Genomic DNA, 19620 nt, shown 5'->3' on the forward strand with positions numbered 1-19620 from the left:
ATGAACACCCAGGACTGATCTCCTTTAGGATAGACTGGCTGGATCTCTTTGTAGTCCAGGGGACTCTCAAGAGTCTTCTCCAACACCACACTTCAAAAGCATCAATTCTTTGGCACTCAGCCTTCTTTATAGTCCAACTCTCACATCCACACATGATCACTGGAAAAACCATAGCTTGGACTAGACAGACATTTGTTGGTAAAGTAATGTCTCTGCTTTTTAATAAGCTGTCTAGGTTGGTCATAACTTTTCTTCCAAGGAGCAAGCGTCTTTTAATTTCAAGGCTGCAGTCACCATCTGCAGTGATTTTGGAGCCCAAAAAAATAAAGTCTCTCACTGTTTCTATTGTTTCCCCATCTATTTACCATGAAGTGATGGGACCAGATGCCATGATCTTAGCTTTCTGAATGTTGAGTTTTAAGCCAGCTTTTTCACTCTCCTCTGTCACTCATCAAGAGGTTCTTTAGTTCTTCTTCACTTTCTGCCCTAAGGGTGGTGTCATCTGCATATCTGAGGTTATTGATATTTCTCCTGGTAATCTTGATTCCAGCTTGTGCTTCATCCAGCCCAGCATTTCTCACGATGTACTCTGCATATAAGTTAAATAAGCAGGGTGACAATGCACAGCCTTGACATACACCTTTCCTGATTTGGAACCAGTTTGTTGTTCCACGTCCAGTTCTAACTGTTGCTTCTTGACCTGCATACAGATTTCACAGGAGACAGGTCAGGTGGTCTGGTATTCCCATCTCTTTAAGAATTTTTCATAGTTTGTTGTGATCCACACAGTCAAAGGCTTTGGCATAGTCAATAAGGCAGAAATAGATGTTTTTTCTGGAACTCTCTTGCTTTTTCGATGATCCAGCAGATGTTGGCAATTTGATCTCTGGTTCCTCTGCCTTTTCTAAAACCAGCTTGAACAGCTGGAAGTTCACAGTTCACGTACTGTTGAAATCTGGCTTGGAGAATTTTGAGCATTACTTTACTAGCATGTGAGACGAGAGCAATTTTGTGGTAGTTTCAGCATTCTTTGGGATTGGAATGAAAACAGACCTTTTCCAGTCCTGTGGCCACTGCTGAGTTTTCTAAATTTGTTGCCATATTGAGTGCAGCACTTTCACAGCATCATCTTTTAGAATTTGAAGTAGCTCAACTGGGATCCCATCACCTCCACTAGTTTTGTTTGCAGTGATGCCCCTAAGGCCCACTTGGCTTCGCATTCTAGGATGCCTGGCTCTAGATCTCATATCAGGAAATGATTTATTTGCATCCAACCTCAATCCTTCTCGAGCTGTTGAAGCTTAAGACCTCTTGTCTTTAGCACAAAAGGCAGCATCTGCTTCTCCATGTTTTGTCACCAACAGCCTCTGAGGTTAGTAAATCCGCCCCCAGACAAATCACTTCCCTTTCTTTGATCTCTCCTCCAGGCTTTTGCGAATGTGCTTTTCTTCCAGCTCCTCTGAAGGTGAGACTATTTGGCAGCAGTGATGGAACACCAGGTTGGAAATGAGATGCCATCAGCTCTGTCACTTACTGGCCTTGTGACTTCGGGCAGCCCAGGGTCAACCCAGGCCCACTCTCTTCTTAATGTAGAGGAGGATGACACCTCCTCTACTCAGGAGGGCAAAGAGGTCGTTATTTCAGGCCACCTGTCAGTTATACATGATTTTAAAGTTGTGAAAGAAAAAGGTGATGAAATAGACTTTGCATTTCAAGTCCTCAGGCCTTCTAAATATTTATTACATGAAAGTGCTTCATGAGACAAACTGTTTATGCCTCTGTGCAAATTTGCTCATCAAAAGTCCCTTCCCTCTGCCACTCCACGGGGGTGCTGATTGTTTGAGAGGCTAGTTAGACATGGCTTCACAGAATCCAAAAGGATGCTAATGCTTGACCAGAAGAAAGGATATGAGTGCACACAGGTCTCTCTGTATGTGATAGAAATTTCTGGAATGTTACACACACACACTCATACTCACACCCATACACACAAACTGTGAAGACTGGCTATCTGTTAGAAGTGGGATCTTTTTCTTTATATACTTCCAAAATGCTCAGAAATCTTTTTTGTTAACCATAAGCACATGATTACTTTTATCATCCTAAAAAGGCCTAAATATAAAGAACCACCACTACCACCACATTAAAAAAGTTCACGGAAATTGACTGTAGGTCTCAATCTAGGGCTGCCATGCCCTAAGAGGAATAAGACTGCACAGCTTTCATATTTCACTGCCAACGCTCAACCCGTACCTGCTGAGTGCTCAATATTCAACAACATTTACTAATAAGCACACACTCAGGGCTGGCATCGCGCTAGACCAGAAGCTGGCCAGCCGCAGCCTGTGCACCAGATCCAGCCCACCACCTGTTTCATAAATAAAGTTTTCTTGGAACACAGCCACGCTTACTCATTTATGCATTGTCTGTGGCTGCTTTGTGCTATAATACCCGAGCTGAATACTTGCTACAGAGACCAAATGGCCCCACAGTCTAAACTATTTACTCTGTGGCCCTTTCCAGAAAAGGTTGCCAGCCTCTGTGTTAGGATGGTGAGTGTGACAGGCCCGTATCCTGCATGCATGGGACTCGGGGTCTAGTCAGGGGGACTCAGTCATACAAATAAATGTACATTTGCACCATGCTAGCAAAAAAAGGTGTCTTGGTGCCTTTAGAGAGTATTATTGGCAGCTGATGGCTTCCCTGGTGGCTCAGATGGTAAAGAATCTGCCTGCAATGCAGATCTGGGTTCGATCCCTGGGTTGGGAAGATTCCCCTGGAGAAGGAAATGGCAACCCCCTCCAGTATTCTTGCCTAGAGAATTCCATGGACAGAGGAGCCTGGCAGGCTAGCATCCATGGGGTCACAAAGAGTTGGACATGACTGAGTGACTAGCATCTCATTGGCAGCTGATGTAGTTGGGAATGTCATGGAAGACAAAAAAGTCCAGCAGATACAAAGACCCTATGATGCGAGAGAACACAGAAATTAAAAACAACAACAAAAACAAAACAGGAAGAAGCCAAAGTGGACAGAGGTTAAGGCCTGGCAATGTGTGACAGCCGATAAGGCTGGGAGGGGACTGGGAGGCCAACCACACAGGACTCTGGAGACCCCGATAAGGACTGTATCTGACGAGAAATGGGGAGCCCTTGAAGGGTTTCCAGTGGGGTCACTGGAGACAGGATGAATGTTTTGAAAGACTTTGACTTCCAGGTGGAGGAAGGCTAAAGGAGACCCAGGCAGGATGGGTCAGCCAGTTGGGCAGCTGTTTTGCAGAGGCCTGGGTAAAGATGGTGGCATCTTGAACCCCAGGGTACAGATGGTGGGGCTTAGAGGGGTGAAGTCTGTCTAGTGAGGCACAGAAGCAAGGCCATCAACCATTCCAAACGGTCCCACCTGGCCATGAAGGAGGCATCTGAGGTCACCACGGGTTCCATGGTTTCAGATACAACAGACATATTCAAGAATGAGAAGAGATCTTTCTATGATTCATAAGCCCAGCTTTCCTTTCTCTGTGCTTCCTGTGTGTTCTGAGACTGTGGTGGACGCCCAGTCTTTCAGATACATAAATAGCGGCCATTTCCTCACATGATCCCTGTTCCATCATGCCTCCTGGTCAATTCAATCACCCCTAAAATGAAGGTGCAAGTCAACTGGAACATGTAATTTATGTCTTCAAGCCCTAGTTCAGTTATCTATTTCCTGTGAAAAAGAAGTACTCATTTTTCAATTTTGATTAAAAATATAAAATGCCCTCCTGTGAATGAGCCATACGTCTGTCAGGCACTGGGTCAATAAAAGCATGACTGGAATACTAAATGGTGCTTCTATTTTGGGTTCACTTGATGAGTTGGTTTCTTTCTTATGTCTCCTTCCTTTCAATGGCCAAATAGCATATGTGTCAGGTTCTGTGGAACCAACAGGCTACAGGACCACTCAAAAGATATGATATGCAACATGAAGGAAAAGACACTGTTGACCAAACAGGAATTCTGGGAGCAAGACCAGATCACTGGCAATGAATACTACTGGCAAGTGGGAGTATTTATCTTCTCATAGTTCCACTTGTAGAGTTGTCAGTTTGAAAGGAAGAGGAATCTGAAACCCAACAAATAAAATCTTTATTCCTCAAGACAAGCTCCATTCAATCACCATGAATTGTAACTGAGATTTCCAGAACAGTGTGTTAGAAGCCCAGCCAGACATCATCCAAAGAACTGGATTAATTCAGTAAAATGAAAATAACACATCAGTCCGTTAAGAATCTGGAGAGAAAATACTGACATTGTCACTGGAAAGCAGCATGACAGAGCAAAAAGAGAGCTAAGAGCTTTGGAGTGAGGCAGCATAAGCAGCTGGCAGAGATAACCTTGGATAAGCTATTTAATACTTCTGAACGTCAGTTTCCTAAACCACGAACCATGGATTATAAGACCTAGAGTTGTTCTATGAATGAGATAATTTGTGAAGATCCTTGCACACAGTAAGGGATTAATAAATGATAGTTCCTTTCCCTAAACTGCTCAAATTTAAGTCTGGACTGAAAGAATGGTGTACAGATCCATCACACTAGATAATTCCAGGACAAAGAGTCACTCAAATGTTCTGCCAGTCCAGGGCAAGTACCCTAACTTGCTCCTGAGAGCGACCACGAATCCAATGGAGACACTCAATTCAAATATGAAGAAAAAGGCAGCAAGGGGGAGAATGTGTGACTCCTGTTTTTACTACCTGCTAAGGAGAAATTGTGAGCAGATGACTGTGGAAGCTGCCCTGTGAGTCAGGCGCTGCCGGTCTCCTCGGGCTCGGCACAGGAGCCTGGAATGCAGTTGCTCACTGTTTGCTTCACGACAATCCATCTCCTGGTTGCTCAGGACAGGGCAGGTGCAGGCAGCTCTGGCCCCTGCTTTGTTCTGGTTTTTCCAATCACCTATACCTGTCCGCCCATCATCCATCTTCCATCCACTGTCTCTCACCATATATCTTCTGAGCATCCATCATGTGACTGTGGGACACAGACCAAGCATTTGAGAAGATACACAGATGGATGTTTTAGGACAGACAAGCAGGGTTGCAGGAGTTACCTATCTAATCCATCATTCCATTCGTGTGTGTGTGCGTGTCTGTCTAACACCTGTTAAAGGAAGACCTTACCAGTGTACACATTACTATTAAGACCTCACCATATTACAGGTTCTATGCTACACGCTTATATGTGTTATCTTGTTTGTCACAACTACTTTATGAGGTCAACATTGTTATTATCTTTCATGAACAGATCAGAAAAATAGAACTGGAAGAATTTGATTACACAGCTTGTAAATGGCAAAGCAGGGATCCGAAGTCAGGTTTTGTAATGAGGAAGAAAGAATCAGAAATGTCCCATTTGCTGAGCCCCTTACCCTGAGATGTCAGTGTATGATATCTTCTTTGTATCTGTTCTCTGACACAATAAAAAGAGGGCTGGTGTTAGAATGAATGAAACAGTGCGTCTAACAGCTTCAGAAGATACAAGCAAGAAGGTACTGATGGAGATGAAAGATTAAAGACTTAACTGAGGTTCTAGCCGTGACAACTGTTCACGTATATTTACTAAGATCTGAAACATGACTTCACTGTGCCCTTTAGGAAAATACTTTTGCCATTGACCAAAATATTTGCTTTACTCTGGAGTCACTGACACCTAAACAACATTCACATAGCCAGATACGTGCCCCCACTTGTCCTGTGACTGTGGAGAAAGAGAAATGGGGTAGAAATTAAGATTCCCATATGAAAGATTTACTGCCGGCTCAAGTCAATAAAGAATCTACCTGCAATGCAGGAGATCCAGGTTCGATCCCTGGGTTGGGAAGATCCCCTAGAGAAGGGTATGGCTCCCCACTTCGGTATTCTTGTCTGGACAACCCCACGGACAGAGAAGCCTGGCGGGCTATAGTCCACAGGGTCGCAAAGAGTCAGACACAACTGAGCAACCACACTTTCCCTTTTCATGAAAGATGAGAATTAAAGTCCTAAGACCACTAATGCAGTGGAACCATGGGAGGTCAAAAATCTCCACAGTAAAACGAAAGAGCTCCAGACTAGGAGCAACTAGTCATGAGTTCCAATCCAAGCTATGTGACCTTGGGCACGACAATTAATCAATCCCTCTGAGCCAGTTGCCTCATAGCTACAATGAGGAGAATAAGATCTACCTCACAGTAATTTTGTAAGACTAAATAAGTTTAGGCAGACTATAAAGCCAGTTCCTTCCAACAGTCACATGTGTAAAATGACAAAGCCTTGGGGACTTCCCTGGTGGCCCAGTGGTCATTCTGTGCTCCCACTGCAGGGGCATGGGTTCGATCCCTAGTTAGGGAACTAACATCCCACATGTCGCATGTCCAAAAAAAAATTTTTTTTAAAGAAAATGACAGGATCTTATACGTTGACTTCTAGTGTAAATTGACAAAATCCTTTGCAAAGACATCACTCGTATGTTATCCAAAAATTCTTCCATTAAATGGAAATAAGTTGAGTGACTAAAAGGTCAAGGTTCCCTGTACTAAACCAGAACCCAGTCCTCAGTTCTGACAGCAAACCCTTCAGACCATTTCCATCCTGCTAACAGGGACACACGCTATCCCATCTCTTTCTTGCCTTCTCCCCATTCTCAATTTTAAGGTGACCATGTTCCACATAAAACCCACAACACCCCTCTGTCTTCTCTGCTTCCTTTTGAAGTTCTCATTGTGTCCCTCAGAAGCCCCCTCAAATGTGGGGACCTGTTATATGACAGTGGTGGTCGTGGTGGTTTAGTCGCTAAGGTGTGTCCCACTCCTTGTGACCCCATGGACTGTAGTCCTCCAGGCTCCCCTCTGTACATGGGATTTCCCAGGCAAGAATACTGGAGTGGGTTGCCATTTCCTTCTCCAGTTACATGACGCTAAAGAGAGCTAAATCATTTGAGGTAGTTCCAAACACCAGAGCTAGAACTGGTGGGGTGGATTTAGAGGAAGGTTCCAGCTCTGCATATGGAATATGCTTGGAACAGTGGCGGCTGGCCAGCTGGGAGGCGAGCTTCTAAAGCAGGCAGCTCTCCACCAAGAAAGCTCAAGCAGAATATCTCACCTCCTGCTGCTGGATTGAACCACTGAACATCATATGATTTTATCCAGAACTTACCGAGTGCTTTCCAATGTCCTAGGCCTTAGAAAGGCAAGTATGAGTAAAATGTGGCCCTCAGCTCTCAAAAGCTCACACTGGAGAGACAAACTCATGAGCAGGTAGTTATAAAGCAGTGTGTGTGTGTGTGTGTGTGTGTGTGTGTACACACACACGCAGGTGCATGCACATGTAAGCCCTCAGGCATGTCCAACTCTTTGCAGCCTTAAGGACTGTAGCCTTCCAGGTTCCTCTGTCCATGGAATTTTCTAGGCAAGAATACTGAGTGGATTGCCACTTCCTTCTCCAGGGGATCTTCCCAACCCAGGGATCAAACCTATGTCTCCTACATTAGCAGGTGAATTATTTCCCACTGAGCCACATGGGAAAGTGAAAATGAAAGTCGTTCAGTCGTGTCCACCTCTTTGCGACCCCGTGGACTACACAGTCCATGGAATTCTCCAGGCCAGAATACTGGAGTGGCTAGCCTTTCCCTTCTCCAGGGGGTCTTCCCAACCCAGGGATTGAACTCAGGTCTCCTGCACTGCAGGTGATTCTTTACCAGCTGAGCCACGAGGGAAGCCCAAGCCACCTGGGAAGCCCTTTATAAAACAATGTGGTAAGTACAAAAATAGAGAAATTACAGGGAATGCTGCGGGAATGCTAACTCAGGAGGTGGCCCTCACTCAGGTGGTCTGTTCTTTCTGGAGGAGGTGACACCTGGACAGTCTTAAAGGATGGAGTAGGGGAAGCAGTGAAGGGCGAGATGGGGGCAGTGTAGGACAGGTGTTCAGGGTGAAAGGACTGAGCGTGAGCAAAGGAACAACCGTGACCCAGGCAGCTGGATAATGCTAGAACAGTCTACGGGGGTGGGAGGCAGGCTGGAGCCGCAGACAGGAGCCTGGGAAAGGGGACCTTGTAACCCGCATTGTGCAGCGTGAACTTTGTCTTGGAGGCACTGGGCAGCCAACACCCTAAGGGTTCTAAGTACACAGGTGACTAAGTTTCCATCTCCTTGGATTTAGGAAGTTTTCTCTTCTTTTCCCGAAGGGAGACTGCAGGCCAGCTTTGAGAACCACTGACTTGAACTCAGGAGCCCCAGGGTCAGAACAGCCCTGCCTGACTCACCACCGAAGGCAAACACCCAGTTCCTTAGGTCCCTGCCTCTTCCTCTTCTGTCTCCTGGGCTTCTCGGTAATGCTGACCTCACAAAAAAGTGATGTGGGCACCAGGTGACTCAGCGTTACAGAGGGCTTGGAAGTGGCCGAAGTCCACACTGAACCCTGAGCATCTTTCTGCAGCAGGCGCGCTGGCGGGGAGGCAGGTTTGCTGCAGTGAGCTCCAGGGCCCGCCAGCCTTGTGATCTGGCAGCTTCTCCTCCCCTCACCTTCCTTGCCTTCCACTTAATACCCACTGGCTCCTGGCTGACTCGGCCAGACACCAGGGAGGGAAGGGACGGCCAGCACAAGCCCGCCTTGTAGACGAAAGCATCCTTCTGCCTGGGCTCAGCCACCGGACCACTGCCAGCTCCCCAGGAGGGACCCCTGGCCTCCTGGGCTTTTCTGAACCGCTGCACCTCCTAGCTCTCGAGCTGCCCCCTCCTCAACCCAGGGCTTCCCTGATGGCTCAGCAGGTAAAGAATCTGCCTGCCAATGCAGGAGACGCGGGTCCCATCCCTGGGTCACGCAGATTTCCCTGGAGAAGGGAATGGCAACCCACTCTAGTATTCCTGCCTGGGAAATCCCAAGGACAGAGGAGCCTAACGGGCTCCAGTTCAAGGAGCTGCTAAGAGTCAGACACAACTTTGTGACTAAACAACAACAACCACCTCCCACCCCACCGGCTCCTTCCTTCTTCCCCATCCTATTTTACCCCCCAGACCTATTCCTCACTTCTCAGGGCCCAGAGTCTCCACTGCCTCCCCGAAAATCCTGTCCCTCTCTTCTCTCCTGAATGAGTCATGCTCCTTCGGGCTCCTTCAGTAAGTGCCTAAATGCTCCCCACCCCTCCCACTTCCTTGATCACTCCATTCCCAGCCCCACCCTTCCACCACTCCCCTTCAGTCTGAGCAGGAGTTGACCATCATCTACCTCCTGGTACTGGTTCAGCTGCTCCGACCATTCCCTCCACACGAATCCCTGAATCAGCCACACACGTCCCACTAAGTATATTCCCTCTGCTGGGAATGTCCTCATCCCTGTCCCCTTCTGAACATCCTTCCGGGCACAGCACAAATGTCACCCTGACCCAAAGGCTCTCTCCTCTCACCTCCAAGACTGATTAAATCTAGTAGGACTTTGTTTACCTTTTTAAACAGAGGGTGTTTGGCTTATGTTACAATAACAGCTAGGGCTGATGTATCAGGCACTCCTCAGAGAACCTTGTATAAAGTAACTCATTTAATTCTCAGAATCATCCTGTTATTACCTCTAAGTCAACCTGCCCAAGTTTACAGTGAGCCAGTGGGAGAAAGATTCTTTACTGTCTTAGTCATCAGGGAAGCCCCAGTGTATGCCTAAGCGTATCTAATTTACCAAGGCTTTTTCACAAGCCTGAGCTCATCAGCTGGATGTGGAGAAGGTAAAGAGGACAGAGGTGCAGATGGCCTGAGATCTGGTCAAGGTCTTAGAGCTAGAAATAGCTGAGTGAGATGATAGAAATTACAACCCAGGGCTCTGAATAAAACAACAGAAAGTCAGTCCCCTGCTCATGGTGTGGTCCTGGGCAGCTGTGGCCATCAAGAAGGGGTAGGCTGATGTAAATCAACTATACATCAATGAAAACATTGGGGGAAAAAAATAAGAAGAATATCAAAGTCAGCCAGTTTTTTAAAAGGAAAAAAAAAGCGGGGGGTGGGGGTGGGGGTGGGGGTGGGGCGGAGCTGCATGTTCAGCTGCCCCCTCCCGCTATGGATGAAGTGCCCTTGGTTGTCAGGCAGGGGAGCCTGACCCAAACTTCTAGACAGAAGCTGGCTGAGCTGACTAGGGCAGAGTGTGTTAAGGCAGGTTCAGCAGGACCTCTGGGGACCTCTCGGAATGTTTGGTCACTCTCACCAGACAGAACCCAAACCCCCTGAGAGACCACATGATTTTCCAAGCGGTCTGATAATATATCAATAGATATTAAGAAAGAGTCAGGAAAAACCGGTTTGTCCCTCCCATTAGCTGGGGGCAGTCAATGATTCCCTACTACTTGTACCTATCCCATCCCATTTCTAAAACATCTGTATCTTTATTTCATTGACCTAAGCTCAGGGGGTGAAGAATCCGCCTGCAATGCAGGTGGCACAGGTGACGCGGGTTCGATCCCTGGGTCGGGATCGACCCTGGTGAAGGAAATGACAACCCACTCCAGTATTCTTGCCTGGGAAAATTCCATGGACAGAGGAGCCTGGCGGGCTACCGTCCATGGGGTCGCAGAGTCGGGCACGACCGAGTGCATGGCACAACCCAACACAACTTCAGATTTACTCAATGCCTTGTGCAGAAGGGACGGCTTTTGCAGCTCAGGTGGCTTCCACAGAAGAAAGGCTTTTCCCTAGTAGGAAGACCGACCGCATCTTTCCACAAGTTTGGCGGCCTCTCTGAGCCTTCATCTACCCACCCATCCTGCAGAATCGTGGCAACAGCTTGTGAGCTCCCAGCCCCCGCGTCCTGCAGATCCGACTGATCTCCTGGGTCACCGTCTCACGCTCCTCACAATTCAGGAAATGAATGAGACACTGCAGATGTCTACGCTGTAACCGCCTACTGGGAACCTCGGACCCTCGTAGCTTCATCTCAGGCTCGCAGATGGCCGAGCTCCGGCCCGGGGTGTTGACCCGGGTCTAGGCAGGCTGTAATTCCGGGGGCGCGGCGGGGAAGGTCGGAAACTCGGGTCTCCGGACTCCGGCATCGAAGCCCGGGGCCGCCGTTCCCCTCCCGACCGCTCGCGGGGGGCTGCCAAGCGCCCTGCGAGGCCAGCCCGGCGACGGGGCTCGGGAAGCGCCTGGCTTACCTGCGGCTCCACCAGCCCGCGCGGCTCCGCGCCCAGGGGCGCCGGGCGCGCGGCGCGGAAGGCCGAGTACACGGGGATGCGGTGCTGGGTGCTGTACAAGGTGGCGAAGCGCTCGGCGCCCTCGGATCGCTGACAGATCCTCACGTGGGCAGCGGCCGCCGGCCCCGCGGGCGGGGTCCCGGCGTAGAAGAAGCGGTCGCATTCGCCGAAGCCGGCCTCCTCCTGGCGCACCAGCCGGGCCTCCAGCAGCCCGGCCAGGGCGAGGAGGCCGCCCAGCGCCAGGCAGCGCTCGGGGCCCATGGCGCGTCTGCGGGCCGGGCGGGCGGAGCGCGAGGCCGCTCAGCTTGGCAGCCGGGAAGTCGGAAGCCGGGCGCGGCGCGGGTGGGGCGCTCTTGGCCGGCCGGGCTGGGCGGCCCCGGCGGCGGGGGCGGGCCCGCGTTCCGAGGCCGCGCCCACCTCGCGCCGGCCCCTCCGAAGACGCCCGCGCCCGTCCGCCCGGGGCTGGGCGCGCGGCTGCAGGGATGCCGGCCGCGTCCCCCCGGGGTGCCCCGCACCTGGCACCGCCTGGGCTCCGCCGTCCGAGTTCCCAGGTTCGGGGACGCGCGCTGCCCAGGCGGAAAGGGCTGAACCAGGTCGGCTTTATCCGGGAGCACCGTCCCCGGGGCGCGAGCCTAGAAGCCTCCGGTGACAGCGCGCCCCAGGGATCCTCAAGGATGACAAGAGGCGGCGTGAGATGCCCACAGCAACTGTGGCTCTTTGGGGCGGATGGGCAGAGACCCCCCCCCCTGTGAAATCCGATACAAATCAGTCTCCCCCCTTCCCAATGGAAGTCTTAGCATCCGCCTGCACATGGACATAACTCCGTTGAAGTTTTAGCAGGTCAGAAGCGGGGACACCCAAGTTAAGAAATCCTGTTGAAGGAAATTCCTAAACTAGGTAGACTGTTCAGCTCTGTGGTTTACTTGGAATCAAAACCAAAACCAAGAAAGGAACGAGACCGGCCGATCTCACTGGTTGGTAGGTCGGTTGGTTCATTATTCTCTCCCGAGTGTCTGTGTGCCAAGCTGGGTTCGGTGACAGCGTACAGTGGTAAACAAGAATAGGATCCCTGCGGTCCGCATGACGAAACCTAGTGGGAAAGCTTGTCCTTAATCAAAGAAGCAGTCTATTAAAGGAATAATGGAACACGGAGCGTGGAGCTGTGAGAAACTCCCTGGAGGAGGCAGGGTCTGTTTGCGTGAAGAGTGTTGTCTGAAGTGAGACCAAGGGGATGTTAGCAATGAGGCAAAAGATGAAAGTACCGTGTACTACGGGGCTCTCCCAGCAGAAAGGATATGTTGGAGGGATTTAAGGAGGGTGGGTGTGGGTAGAGAACTGTGAACTAGAAGACTGTGAGAAATAGGATTAAAGGAGGCAGGGGACATAGCAATCAGAGTGTCATAGGCTGGAGGCTGTCAAACATTTTCCGCCAGGATCCATATTGAGAAAAAAAAAAAAAAGCTGGGACTTCCCTGGTGGCTCAGATGGTAAAGAATGTCCTTCCAGGGCGGGAGACCTGGGCTTCAATCCCTGGGTCAGGAAGATCCCCTGGAGGAGGGCATGGTAACCCGCTCCAGTATTCTTGGCTGGAGAATCCCCATGGACAGAAGAGCCTGGCGGGCTACAGTCCCTGGGGTCACAAAGAGTCGGACGTGACTGAGTAACTTAGCACACAGATGAGAGATGGCAGCTGGGACTGGGCTGGTTCTCGAGACAGAGTCAGAATGCCTACCAGGGCGCCTCCACTCACATATTATGTTTAATCTTAGTTCCTAAGTGTGACACAGGGGAACTGGACCAGAGTGTTCTGACACTTGCCTATGATGGCTCAGTTTGTGAGTGCAGAGACAGGTTTGGTCCAGGCCCGTTTGCTTCCTAAGCCTGGCCTTTCCTCTAAGTCACAGTACATTGGTAACATGAGCCTGTAAAATAGGAGACAGGTTGTCAAGAGGACACATTTTGGAGCTTCTTAAGCTGTTGTTCTTAACAAATCCCTTATGGGCTTCAATATCTGAAAATGTTAACTAGGTTTGGTCCCTGACATGAAACCTAAACTTGTTTCTTACTTTAAAAAAAAAAAAAAAAAACCTTTAATGTGATGTCACAGAAATGGCTAGACTTGAAATCCCCTTTGATATGGAGTAATAGGCTTCATGGGATTTTTTAATATTTATATTATTATATAGGATTATTCATGTTCCCCAATGGCAGTTTGTGTTGTCAACTCTAAACACAATTAAACAACTAGAAATTGGTCCCTCTCCTCTCTGTGTTCCCTGTACATGCTCACTATGCTACTTATCACATTAGACCAGCTCTCCCCAACCTTTTGGCACCAGGGACCGATTTTGTGGAAGACAATTTTTCCATGGGTTTGGGGCATTAGTTTCAGGATGATTCAAGTGCATTATGCTTATTGTGCATGCATGCAGGCCTACGAAGTCACTTCAGTCGTGTGCGACTCTTTGTGACCCTATGGACCGTAGTCCATTAGGCCCCTCTGTCCATGGGGTTCTCCAGGGAAGAATACTGGAGTGGGTTGCCATGCCCTCCCCTAGGGGATCTTCCCTACCCAGGGATCGAACCCGCATCTCTTCTATCTCCTGCATTGGCAGGCGGGTTCTATTATCATTACATCAGTCCCACCTCTGATCATCAGGGATTAGATCCCAGAGGCTGGGGACCCTGGATGTTAGGGTATTAATCAGTCTGTCTTCTCTACTAGTCAGGTACTCCTGGGGACAGGCTTGTCCCTTCTTAGTCTCTGGGTCTCACTGGCTACCAGAGAGTCTGGAATAATAGATGTAATATGTGATTTTGTTGTATTTGAATAAATGCAGAATATAAAAATAAATTCTCAGTTTTATGACTAAGGCATTTATATGACCTTAATTCACTGTTTCTCAAACTTTCTTGATTCTTCCCCCCACCCCCCCCCAAGCATAACTATCTCTGCCACTACTCCTCCACACCCTACAGCAGATTCTAGTTTTCCTCCAGGCCCCAGTCAGGAACCAACACACATATACACAGAATATTTGCATATCCCACAGCTGGGGTAATTCTGTCTACTTTAGTATCTTTTAGTTTTATAGTATGAACAAGAGAGCTTCTTTTTGTTTGCCTGCTTTCCAAAGATAGAGTATGCTATGATATTGAGTTTACTTTTGCAAATTACAAATGTCCACATGCCAAGATTCTGGAACATACTACATGGTGGGAGTACCTTGGTCTAATAAAAGTTTTTGCTGACAGCACATTCCAGGGGAAGAGTGTCTTTCACAGTATCTTTATGAGTGATAATTCACTCTCTCCACCGAGGTCTGTTTTCTTTACCACTGACTCTTCTCACCGGGGTGAGGTTTCACAGCAGATCGTCTTAGACCTCAGCACTGACACCAGTGCCAATCCAGCATCTGTCAATGCGTGTTAGTTGCTCAGTCGTGTCCGACTCTATAACTCCATGGACTGTAGCCCTCCAGGCTCTTTTGTCCATGGGATTCTCCAGGCAAGAATACTGGAGTGGGTTGCCATACCCTCCTCCAAGGGATCTTCCCAACCCAGGGATCAAACCCGGGTCTCCTGCATTGCAGGCAGGTTCTTCACCATGTCAGTCACCAGGGAAGCCCTGTCAATAGCCTCCAGAAAGGCCCAAAGAGGAAGAGTAATGGTTGATGTGGAATAAAATAACATTCTACTTGGACTTCAGTGGTTCGGTTGATTCTGTTCCAGGCTGTCTGAAAACATAGACCCTTCTCCAACTTTGCAGCCCGTACCACCTCACCTCTCATACCCAGTTATTAATCTCTTCACCTCCTCCAATTCATTCTGCAGCTGGAGTGGCTTCCTAAAAATAGACCTGCTGGTGTTATCCCACTCTCACAGCCCATCACTCACTCTCCAGCTGCCTTGGGGTGAAGCCTGACTCCCTACCTGACAGCTGAGACCACTGAGATCTGCCCCTCGGTCTCACTTCTGACAGGTGCCACCTGGCCCCTGTGCTCTGAGCAGTGCTATTCAGCTTCTTGCAGTTCCTGCAGCAGAGTTCCTCTCTCTAATCCCTGAGACTCTGCATCATAAAATACTTCCCTTGGCCTGGAATTCTCCCCTTATATTCCCATCCCTTCATCTCTTTCATCTAGCTTTTTTTTTTTTTAACACAATCCAGCTAAACATTAGTTCCTCCAGTCACCCGTCTTTCTAACAAGTGTGTCCTCACCCCTTGCCCTCCTCCTGCGCTATGCCCAGTTACAGGCCTTTTCTGATTGTGCCTTTCCTCTTTTCGGCCACACCATACAGCCTGCAGGATCTTAGTTCCCAATCAGGGACTGAACCCTGCAGTGGAAGCTCAGAGTCCTAACCCCTGGGCCACCAGGAAATTCCCTGATTATGCCTCTTAAACCTAGTTTTTCCCCCTGTATCTAACTACTACCTCCCCACTCAGACATAAATACAGTGCCTGCTATACAGTGGGTATTCAATACAATGAGTGAGTAAATGAAAGAGGAAAAATCCCTCATGAAATTCCATTTGGAGTCTCGTGGCTCTAATTCATTCATTCATTTTCAAACTGTTTTTAAAATATCTGCCATGAAGATGAATGGATAAGGAAGTTGTGGTACATATACACAATGGAATATTACTCAGCTATAAAAAGGAACACATTTGAGTCAGTTCTAATGAGGTAGATGAACCTATTAGAGCCAGTTATACAGAATAAAGTAAGTCAGAAAGAGAAAGACAAACACACTGTATATGAACACATACTTATGGAATCTAGAAAGAAGGCACTGACTATCCTAAGTGCAAGGCAGCAAAGCAAACACAGATGTAAAGAAGACACAGGCTTCTGGACTCACTAGGAGAAGGAGAGGGTGGGATGATTTGAGAGAATAGCACTGAAACATTTATACTGCCATATGTAAAATAGATGAGGAGTGTGAGTATGATCTAGGACGCAGGGTGTGCAAAGCTGGTGCTCTGTGACAACCTGGAGGGATAGGGCAGAGAGGGAGCTGGGAGGAGGGCTCAGGATGGAGGAGACACGTGTCTACTTATGGCCAGTTCATACTGGTGTATGGTAAAAGCCATCACAATACTGTAAAGTAATTATCCTCCAAGTAAAATGATTAATTTTTTAAAAATCTACCTTGAGAGCTGGCTAGATGCCGAGAATTCATGGAGGATCAAAGTTAGACTTGGTCCCTGCTCTCATGCCAGCTTCTTGAAGGGCTCCATGGGTAACCAGAGCAGAAGGCAGAAGGTAACTGATGCTCTGCTTTAGACAGGGAAGGCAGTGCTGGGGCTTTCACGCCACTAATGAGTTCTGTAATGTAGACTTCACGCTGGGTCAGCTCTAGTCCAGGGCAAGACTGACACAGATCTTTGCACCACAGAACTCAAAGTAGGTAGGGAAGACAGACAAAGAGACAGACAGACAAGCAGTTACAATAAAGTGTGAGAGGTGCTCTTTAAGGGAGCTGTGTGCTATGAGGGCAGAGAAGGGTCACTGAAACTAATCTGGGAGAAGAACCTCCATAAAGACAGTAGCAACGAGGTAAAATCACACTTGAAGATATGTGTTGAAGCCGTGGCTCGTAAATTAGAATATAACTAAATTTCTGGGTCTCTGAAGCTACTTCTTCACCTCTCTCCTCTGCTGATTGTCCAACACGTGTATGAAACTGACAAGAAATAAGAAAATTAATCCCACTTGGATTACAAGGAGAGGTGAGGAGGCTGAGGAGTAGCTCCTATTTGGGTGAGAATGCTTGAGTTATTTTCCTAATCATCACTAAACGTAAGAAAGCATGCCCCGCTCAACCCTCAAGTTGAGAGTCAGAAGGACTCTGAGTCAAAAGTGGTGAACACCCGAGCCAGTCAGAGGCTGAGTCATGCTCTCCTGAAACTGTGGGCAGAACAGTCTTCTTTCTAGCAAAGTTAAACCTTGGATGAGGTCTAGAAATAACACTAGAAACCTTATGGAAGAAGCCATGTGTCCACATGCATACTCTCACCCCATGAGCCTGCAGTAAAAAAAGACACATGGTCCATAGAACTCTGAGCACTTCCAGATTGCTCAGCCATCTTTTGGATACTGGAATAGAAGATTAGAGATACCAAGGGAAAATTTCATGCAAAGATGAGCTCAATAAAGGACAGAAATGGTATGGGTCATTTCTGAACCTATAGCAGAAACGGTATGGAAGATATGAAGAAGAGGTGGCAAGAATACACAGAAGAACTGTACAAAAAAGATCTTCACAACCCAGATAATCACAATGGTGTGATCACTCACCTAGAGCCAGACATCCTGGAATGTGAAGTCAAGTGGGCCTTAGAAAGCATCAGTACAAACAAAGCTAGTGGAGGTGATGGAATTCCAGTTGAGCTATTTCAAATCCTGAAAGATGATGCTGTGAAAGTGCTGCACTCAATATGCCAACAAATTTGGAAAACTCAGCAGTGGCCACAGGACTGGAAAAGGTCAGTTTTCATTCCAATCCCAAAGAAAGGCAACGCCAAAGAATGCTCAAACTACCGCATAATTGCACTCACTTCACACACTAGTAAAGTAATGCTCAAAATTCTCCAAGCCAAGCTTCAGCAATACATGAACTGTGAACTTTCAGATGTTCAAGCTAGTTTTAGAAAAGGCAGAGGAACCAAAGATCAAAGTGCCACCATCCGCTGGATCATCGAAAAAGCAAGAGAGTTCCAGAAAAACATCTGTTTCTGCTTTATTGACTATGTCAAAGCCTTTGACTGTGTGGACCACAACAAACTCTGGAAAATTCTGAAAGAGATGGGAATACCAGACTACCTGACCTGCCTCTTGAGAAACCTGTATGCAGGTCAAGAAGCAACAGTTAGAACTGGACATGGAACAACTGACTGGTTCCAAATAGGAAAAGGAGTACGTCAAGGCTGTATATTGTCACCCTGCTTATTTAACTTATATGCAGAGTACATCATGTGAAACGCTGGACTGGAAGAAGCACAAGCTGGAATCAAGATTGCTGGGAGAAATATCAATAACCTCAGATATGCAGATGACACCACCCTTATGGCAGAAAGTGAAGAGGAACTAAAAAACCTCTTGATGAAAGTGAAAGAGGAGAGTGAAAAAGTTGGCTCAAAGCTCAACATTCAGAAAACTAAGATCATGGCACACGGTCCCATCACTTCATGGGAAATAGACGGGGAAACAGTGGAAACAGTGTCAGACTTTATTTTTGTGGGCTCCAAAATCACTGCAGATGGTGATTGCAGCCATGAAATTAAAAGACACTTACTCCTTGGAAGGAAAGTTATGACCAACCTAGACAGCATATTAAAAAGCAGAGACATTACTTTGCCAACAAAGTCTGGTCAAGGCTATGGTTTTTCCAGTAGTCATGTATGGATGTGAGAGTTGGACTGTGAAGAAAGCTGAGCACTAAAGAATTGATGCTTTTGAACTGTGGTGTTGGAGAAGACTCTTGAGAGTCCCTTGGACTGCAGGGAGATCCAACCAGTCCATCCTAAAGGAGATCAGTCCTGGGTGTTCATTGGAAGGACTGATGCTGAAGCTGAAATTCCAATACTTTGGCCACCTCATGCGAAGAGTTGACTCATTGGAAAAGACCCTGATGCTGGGAGAGATTGAGGGCAGGAGGAGAAGGGTATGACGGAGGATGAGATGGCTGGATGGCATCACTGACTTGATGGACATGGGTTTGAGTAAACTCCGAGAGTTAGTGATGGACAGGGAGGCCTGGCATGCTGCGATTCATGGGGTCGCAAAGAGTTGGACACTACTGAGCAACTGAACTGAACTGATAAACAGTTTAACTGCAGGATTCAACTTGATAATCCAATTTTCCAAATCAAGATAGCACCCTTAGAGCACAGAGCTTTCTAGCACAACTCTCCTGAGATCAAAAAATGCTTGATTGACTGGCCTTGACCATGTTTCAGGAAGACTTCCCCAGCACTAGCTCTGGGATTACTATGGGCAGAAAAGGCTCATTAGGACAATGCCTGCGAGTGTGTGAGTCTGTGTAGCAGGTAAGACAGTCAGTCAGACGCAGTCCCCACCTCACTGTGCAACAGTAATTCCCTAAGGGTTCGGGCATCTAACTAAAAATCTTGGGGGAAAAAACCATATCCAGTAAATATTAAAAAAAAAAAAAAATACAACACAAGATAAGGGAGAGTTGGATTGGGAGTTTGGGATTAGCAGATGCTAACTTTATACATAGAATGGATCAACAACAAGGTCCTATAGTTCCCTATAGCACAGGGAAATATATTCAACCTCCTGGGATAAACCATGATAGAAAAGAACACAAAAAAGAATATATATATAACTGGATCACTTTGCTACATAACAGAAACTAGCACAACATTGTAAACCAACTATACTGCAATAAAATAAATTGAAACCACAACACA

The 19620-nt window shown here is 47.6% G+C and overlaps 1 protein-coding gene across 1 annotated transcript in view; it reads right to left on the minus strand.

Annotated features, from left to right (window-relative positions):
• ENDOD1 (endonuclease domain containing 1) overlaps positions 1-11593 on the minus strand; it is a 32878-nt gene extending 21285 nt beyond the window's left edge. The window contains exon 1 of the mRNA XM_043481804.1: positions 11146-11593. Within this exon, the coding sequence (XP_043337739.1) occupies positions 11146-11445 (300 nt within the window). The 5' untranslated portion in view covers positions 11446-11593. The remainder of the gene's footprint in view (positions 1-11145) is intronic.
• Between the last annotated feature and the right edge of the window lie 8027 nt (positions 11594-19620).

The sequence above is a fragment of the Cervus canadensis genome, chromosome 11 (genome assembly GCF_019320065.1).
Source record: "Cervus canadensis isolate Bull #8, Minnesota chromosome 11, ASM1932006v1, whole genome shotgun sequence".
NCBI classification, from domain to species: Eukaryota; Metazoa; Chordata; class Mammalia; order Artiodactyla; family Cervidae; genus Cervus; species Cervus canadensis.